Source organism: Alnus glutinosa, chromosome 5 (assembly GCF_958979055.1).
Source record: "Alnus glutinosa chromosome 5, dhAlnGlut1.1, whole genome shotgun sequence".
NCBI lineage: Eukaryota > Viridiplantae > Streptophyta > Magnoliopsida > Fagales > Betulaceae > Alnus > Alnus glutinosa.
In genome coordinates, this window is record NC_084890.1 from 21269206 (window position 1) to 21277541 (window position 8336).

Sequence of the window (8336 nt, forward strand, 5' to 3'; positions counted from 1 at the left end):
GAAGCAGAGTTAGTAATTATAAGTCCCAAATTCAAAGAGCAAAAGAGTAGTCTTATTATTTTTTTCTTCATGGATGTGCTCCTTGGTCAAGTTAGGTTAGAAACATATGTTTAGTTTTTTCAAATAAATAACAGAAAACTATTATTATTTGCATCTTCTTCTTCTTTTTTCCAAAAAAATGTTACTATTATTATCTATCATAACAAATCCCTTTACAGGAGTCTCAAGACTCTTATATTATTTCAAAAGTACAAACATGAAAGAGCTATAGACAAACTTCGTGCTCTCATACTAGCTTCCTTCAATATCCTGTAGAAACTTCAATTTGATCTTGTTGAGCATGATTGAGATATTTTTTGCATCAACCCTTTGTTGAGGTAACTCTGCACAACAATGCAATGCCAACCCCATTATGGATGATATGCAATCCTCTGTATAAGCATGAGCTATTTCACTTGTCAACAAATCGGCATCGACCACTTTAGTTACGGAAAGGGATGATGATTCCTCTACCCAAAGCTTTAAGCTCATTTCTCCAGCAAACATGTCATCTGTAGGTTTCCTTCTTGTGAAAGTTTCCATCAGCAAAATACCATAACTATAGACATCGCCTCTTGTAGAAACAAGTCCTTCCGATCCATACTCTAATTGTGTACATACAAAATAATCAAGGGAAAATGATTATATATTCAAAATATATAAAGTGCTAAAATCAATATTCTACCAAAAAACTATAATTATTAGTATATGCATGAGTAGCGTGATAGACATGCAAGTTCAAGTTGTAGGCAAAAAACATCACCTGGTGCCATATATCCAATAGTAGCGAGAGTCATGGTGCGCATCATAGAATCCCCATCACCTAAAAGTTTGGCAATGCCAAAATCAGCAACATGTGCAACCATATCTTCATCTAATAAGATATTGTTGGGCTTCAAATCACAATGAACAATAGGTGTTGAATAACCATGATGAAGGTATTCCAGTGCTGACGCGACATCGATCATTATATTTAATCTTTGTAAGATACTCAAACAGTAGTTTTTAGAGTACAACCATTTCTCTAGGTTTCCATTAGGCATGTATTCCAATACAAAAGCTTTGAAGTCCATGTTGCTACAAGTGCTGCTGATTTTGACAAGATTTCGATGACGAATATTGCGCAATACCTCACACTCTGTATCAAAACTCTTGAAAGCTCCTTCTACTACCAAGTCAAAAACTTTTATTGCAACAATCATTCCATCTGAAAGTCTCCCTTGGTATACTGATCCAAAGCTCCCCTTACCAAGTAAGTTGCTTGCACTAAACCCTTCTGTTGCTTGTAGAAGTTCTTGTTGGGAAATTTTTCTCCACGTGGCTAGTGGTAATGGGTTTTCCTCCACTATAATTTTCATATTCCTTTTTCGGCGTCTTGTCCAGACTAACATAAGAGTAACTAAAAGCATTGTTAATCCAATCATTGGCAATACATACTTTAGTATATGTGCTGCTGCAGTTTTTTTTCGTCGAGGTTCACTTGCTTTACATGGGGGAACATGCAGTCGAGGAGCACCACAAAGTCCATCGTTTGACATAAATGATGCAGCAGAGAAGTTCACAAATGGTCCTCCTACAGGAATTTCTCCTTGTAGTCTATTGAAAGAGACATTTAGATATTTGAGTCGTGAAACTGCTTCTAAGGACATTGGAATCTCACCAGATAAATTGTTACTGGAAAGATCCAAGAATTCCAAGCTTACCAATTCACCAAAAGATTCAGGAATTGAGCCTTCTAATCGATTGTGTGCCAAGGAGAGATTAGCTAAATCTTTGAGGCCACCAATTGTTCTTGGGATACCACCAGATAGTTGATTTCTTGATAAGTCTAATACTCTCAAGACCTTGAAATTTCCAATCTCTAATGAGAGAGAACCATTTAGAGAATTTGATGATAGGTTAACCACTAAGATATATGTAAGGCTCCACAAGCTCAATGGAATCATAGAAGTTAATCGATTGGAGTCTAAGTAAATATGTCTTAGAGAAGTCATATTATGCATGCATATAGGAATGTCTCCAGAAAGCTCATTACCGCGTAAAAACAATTCAAACAAGTTCCCTAAATGGCAGAGATCAGTTGGGATGGGACCGTCTAGTCTATTATTATAAAGTCTCAAACCTTGAAGCTTGTGCAATCTTCCCAATGAAGTTGGAATAGGTCCAGTCAATTCATTGTTCTGTAACTCCAAAGAGAACAAGTTGCTTAAATTTCCTATATATCCAGGAATGCGGCCCTTAATATTGCAATTATCCATGTGAAGTTCCTGGAGTGAAGTAGAGAGATTTCCAATGGAACTCGGAATGACGCCATTCAGTGGATTATTTGACAAATCTAATTCTATTAGATATGCCAAATTAAACAAAGAGGAGAAAAGGTTGAATTCAGGAGTGGAAGATCCAAGGGTCAAATTATTTACTGATAGGGTGAGCCACACGAGGAGCCTTAAATTACCAAGTGATCTAGGAATTAAGCCCGAGAAAGAGTTGTTGCCCAGATCTAGTTCAGCGAGTTGTGATGCATTGGAGATAGAGCTTGGTATTGTTCCACTCAGTTTGTTTCCTTCAAGATAAAGCCCAAAAAGATTTGGAAGGAAGAGGCCTAGATTTGATGGAAGATGGCCTGAGAGGTTATTGTAAGACATATGAATTTCTATTATTGTTGAGATATTAAATATCTCAATTGGAATTGGACCAGTAAAGTTGTTGAAATGGATTTTTAATAACTCAAGGTATTGGAGATTACCAATTTCACTTGGTATTGCACCTGCCACAATATGAACAACCATGCATTATATTATTGAAAAGAAAAAAAATAAAAAATTATGTCCCTTAAAATTATCGTAGATACAAGTGTACAAATGTCTAATAATTAAACAAACCAAAACTTCAAAGAACAAATGTCTAATAAACACGTCTTTTCCTTCTCTGTTTTTTTTTTTTTTGTCATACATATATATCCTTAAGTACATACGTAGCCTTGAGATATGAATCGACATACACGAATAGAGCAACAAGTTTTTGGAATATTTTATTCAAGCTAAAGGGTTTCACATCAAACAAAATATTTCTCAAATGCCTTACTAAATGCAATTTTCGACTAACTAAAATTACCATCAATGCTTTGTAATTACAGCAAACCATGGAGAGAGTTAATTATATTTGTGTTTTAAGAAAAATGAATAAATCAAGAAACATATCAGCAGATCGCAACCACCAAAACTTAAATACGAAAAAGAGATAGAGATTTTTGGAAAAACAAGGTTTAGTGAATGGGGAATTCGCATAGAACAAAATATATATTTCTAGAAGGGATTATTAAATGTAATTTTTCGCTAACTAATTTTACTAGCAATGGTTTGTGGTTGAAACTTTCAGCTTTTCAGTTCAATGAAAAGAGGAGGGAATTAATTATATTTGGGAATAATAACATTATGTCAATGATTTTTTTTTTTTTTTTTTAATTTTTATGAGAAAAAGGAAATAAGGAGAGAATCAAATTGTTGATTATGACCTATTCTACATAATTGTTTTGGTTAAATACTTTTTTGGTACCTTAGTTTCAGAAACTTTATTTTTTGGTACCTGAGTTTCAATTTGCATCACAAAAAAATACCTTAATTTTGAGAAAAGACCGAATTAGTACCTCAGTCAAATTTTTCGTCCAAAAACTAACGGCCCGCCAAGTGTCAACCCCTTAAAGTTGACACATGTCACAATATAAAAAATTACAAAAATTAAAAATTAAAAAAATTAATTATAAAATTAAAAAAAAAATTAAAACTAAAAAAAAAAAAAATTAAAAACTTAAAAAAAAAAAAAAAAAAAAAAAAAAAAAAAAAAAACTGAAGTGTTTTGGCCCTTGGGGGTGGCCAAACCAAACCACCCCCGTGTTTGGCCACCCCCAAGGGCCAAAACCCTTAAATTTTTATTTTATTATTTTATTTTATTTTTTATTTTTGTCATGGGGTGGCTGAGCCACCCCTCTTCTTTTTCTCGTTCTTTTGTTTTTCTTTTTTTTTTTCAATTTTTTTATACTGTAACACGTGTCAACCCCTAAGGGTTGACACGTGGCAAACCGTTAGTTTTTTACGGAAATCTTTGCTAAGGTATTAATTCGGTCTTTTCCCAAAATTGTGGTACCAAATGTGATACAAATTGAAACTCAGGTACCAAAAAATAAAGTGTCCAAAACTCAGGTACTAAAAAGGTATTTAACCCTAATTTTTAAGGGAAAATTATTTAATTATGCTCACAACTTTTGGACTAAACATTTCTACTTTTTCATGCTAACTGTAAGTGCTAATCAATCAAATTTCAGACCTTAATTTATCATTACATTATTGTGTTGCGTAGTCAAATAAATACTAGTTAGCGAGTTTATGTGCTAATAGAGGCAAATTACTTAGTTTGTTAAAATTCTTTTCTCAAAACAATTGGTTAATTACATTTTTCTCCATTAAAGTATTACCATATTTGCATTTATACCCTTAATTGCATTTTTACTATTCATTAGAATTTTCTTTTTCCCTTGAACTGCTTAGGTCATTTTGTTTTCTTATATGCTTTGGACAAATTATTGTGTGCTTCCAATTGAAATGTACCCATCACAGGCAATAAAAAAACAAATAAGTCTAGTTACTGATGTCATCCATATATATAATCAGTCAATTAAAGCAAGGTTAAGCATACCTTCAAAACTGTTGTCGTTAAGGAATAACTCTTTGAGCATACTTAAGTCTCCAATTTCTAAAGGTACACTTCCTATAAAACGTTAAAATTTGCAGTTATTTGCAATTTAACAAAGTGGAAGAGACATGACCTATAAACAATTACCGTTAGTAACAAATATTGAAGTTTGGAAAAAAAAAACTAACAGAACAAACGATTTTTTTGAATTACTAGAGGAATCAACCAGAACAAGTCATTTACACCATAGTAGCAATAGACAATTAGATTGTTATCCATTAGATTTTTTTTATTTTTTATTTTTTTGTTTTTTTTTTCAAGAATTGCTTGAATCCTTTTGTTTTATTGTGTCCTCTCAACAAATTGTGTTATAATACCCATCCTTTTGTTTTCTTTTGTCAGCTGATTAAGCATGATTTTTTTTTTTAAACAATGTTTTATAAGTTTGTTAAATTTTCATGTGTTTGATAACTGTTCCAAGTTACTATTTTAATGATAAATAAATCATATTATTGCATTATAAGACATGGTATACCGGTACATGCGGTAGAACAGTCATGAGCTTACTATTATATAAGTTGTTCTTTATGGTCAAAGTTTATAATGTGTTATGATGGGCCTTGGATCAAATGATTATTTTGTGACCAATGCACCATGCTTGAATGAGGGTCACTGTCAGTTACCAATTTATAAACAAATATTAAAAAAATTTCAATGACTAAAGGATAAAAAAATGCTAAACATACCTTCAAAGTTGTTGTTGTCAAGGTATAACGCTTCGAGCATGGTTAAGTTCCCAATTTCGAAAGGTACACTTCCCGTAAATTTATTATCTGACAACCATAAAATCTGTAATTGATTGCACTTGAACAAACTGGATGGGATAGTCCCTGTTAGACAGCTACCAATTAGAAACAAATATTAAAATTTGTAGTATAGGTGACTAAATAAATGTCTAACATTCTCACTTTCACTCTCAAGTACACACTTCTTGATGTGATAGTGAAAATCACTATTAGATACAAAATTCAATATTGATTATTCAAAATCTAATGATGATTTGTATTCCTGCAATATCCATTAGGAGAGTTTGCCCTTCAAACTATGAGAGTGAGAATATATGTAACATTTCTCTTGTAAGGAAATGTTAGCATTAGAATTGAAAGTTACATTTTCATTAATGTCAAAAGTTTTGCCAAAACTAAATTGTAAAGTGCACCTAAGATAGAAATAGAATACTGCATTAAATAGTGTGAGAAAATTGGAGGTGATAATTATCATAATAAAGATAAGGTGTACAAGGAACATCAAAATATTTGATCTTGAGAATTGGTCACGATGCTCAAAATACAATCTTGGATGTAAAATTGATGGTTAACATGTCATGTAATCTAAACAAAATAATGAGAATCACTATAATTAGGTTGTTTGAGTTTCAGTGAAATTCAAACAATCCACTAGATTGTTCTAAAAAAAATAAATAAAAAAAATCCACAAAAGAAAGGTTGTAGGGGCCACCTACCCTAGGTGGGTTGGTTTGGTACTCTAAATTACCCGAACAAGTGAGCTTCATAACTTCTTTTCTATAGGCTGCTTTGTACAACGTCATCCAAGTTGAACTATAATCATTGGTGGAGAGTGGGGTACTAAAAAATCTCTCTTAATTCTTCTGTTGAACAAAAATTTAAAATTATTCCCTTAACTTTAAAAAATCCTCTCAGTATCTTAAAAAGTGAAAACGTCCCTTCTAACTCAATAAAAAATAAATAAATAAAATAAAATAAAAAATGATGAAAAAAATAGTGTAACACCTTCAAAGCTTTTAGAAATAAACAATATAATATCTAAAAATCTAAACTTGTTTATGAAAAAAATAGATATCAACTATCTCGCTGCCTCTTTAATGGTCACAACCTCCCCCTCCCTCGTTCGAAATTTTCTCGTACTCTCGTGATCTCCCTTCGCCATTCAGTATTTATCAGTGTCCTCTATTTCTCTCACTTTGCCATCCTCTCTTCTCAAACTTTATTTCTAACCGTTTGTCTTACTCCACCATCTGCTATCTGCCGGCCACCAATTCCATTGGTGAAGTGAAGTGTCAATATATTCAATGACCTCCAAACTAAAAATGAATTAAAGAAAACAAAACAATGGAAGCAAGAAATCTAATTTAGACTAATCAAAAGAGGAAAAGAGTGGGGAGAAAGAGATGGGTATGTAGGTATAAAACCATAAACTTTGATAGTTATGGAGTGCTATGTGTCATTAATCGGGTACTTACACACAGACATATATACTAAACATACCTTTAAAGTTGTTTGTGCCGAGGTATAAGTCTGTGAGCATGATGAAGTTTCCAATTTCTGGAGATATACTTCCAGTAAAAGCATTATTTACCAATGACAGATACTGCAGTTGTTTGCACTTGAACAAAGTAGATGGGAGTTGGCCAGAAAATTGATTATAAGATGCTCGAAGCCGTTGTAAGTAGGGAAGATTATCAAAAGTATCATTTGGGAGTGGACCAGAAAGATTATTACTTCTTAGGTTAATGATTTGCAGTGATGACATATTGGAAGTAATGGAGGGCATCGGACCAGAAAGCATATTATCTCTGAGATCAATTCTTTGCAAGTTGTATATGTTGAAGATGGAGGATGGAATTGAGCCCGAAAGTTGGTTATAACTAAGATTAATTACTTGCAAAGAAGATATGTTTGATAGAGATTGTGGAATAGTTCCTATGAATCTATTACCAAACATAGACAAATTTTGAAGTTTGGATAACATCCCCATCCATGATGGAATTTCTCCGTTGAAGTTATTGAATCCAATAGATAAATGTTTCAAGTTGTAAAGATGAGACAACTCGTTTGGCAGAGAGCCATAAAAACTATTGTTTTCAATGTTTAGACTAACAAGAAATGAAATGTTTCCCATGTGTGGAGGAATGGTACTTACAAGACCCATGTAAGAAAGGTTCAAAGCGGTTACTCGTTGATGGTGAGAATCACAAGTAACACCAACCCAGCTGCAAACAAAGGTGTTAGTGGACCAGTTGTTTGTCAAAACATTATGAGGATCATAAGAAATACTATATTTTAAGGCAAGAAGAGCTGATAGATCGGTGGTAATGTTAGGAACATTTGCAACATCTAAGCTTGCCTTGTAACATTGTAGCTTGAGAAGTGCCAAAAAAAAGGGAAATAGGAAACAAGTTCTCTCCATGAGTAGTGTTTGTTGGTTGAGGTGTTGGCGATTAGTGGCAGCTCAAGTAAGACTAATATATAAGTTGATTTGAGCATTAAAAAAAAAGAAGGAAAAAATTTGGGCTTTGGGAAAAAGAGGGTGGGGCTGGTTTGGGCTTTGACTTTGTTGACTGTTTTAAAAAATAAAAATAAAAAATAAAAAAACTAAAAATAAAAAAATCATCAAAAAATAGTGTTTTCTGATCATACTTATCCTTAGTTTTGTTGTTCTATTTACTTACCTGACTACTCATTTTATGATCTCAAAATTCCAGTCAAAGATGTTCCTTGATCCTAAGCTAATGGAGCAGACGGTAATATGAAAACCTTTTTTTTTTTTTTTTTTTCTTTTAATAAAGG

At 32.7% G+C, this 8336-nt stretch overlaps 1 protein-coding gene across 1 annotated transcript; it reads right to left on the reverse strand.

Annotated features, from left to right (window-relative positions):
- Positions 1-201: 201 nt before the first annotated feature.
- LOC133867858 (receptor kinase-like protein Xa21) lies at positions 202-7967 on the reverse strand. The gene is made up of 6 exons (XM_062304626.1): positions 7035-7967; positions 5475-5618; positions 4732-4803; positions 2786-2806; positions 803-2662; positions 202-644 (listed from the first exon to the last, which is right to left on the reverse strand). Exons 1-6 carry the CDS (start codon positions 7954-7956, stop codon positions 292-294), a joined length of 3372 nt encoding a protein of 1123 aa, XP_062160610.1. The 5' UTR covers positions 7957-7967; the 3' UTR covers positions 202-291.
- Positions 7968-8336: the final 369 nt, after the last annotated feature.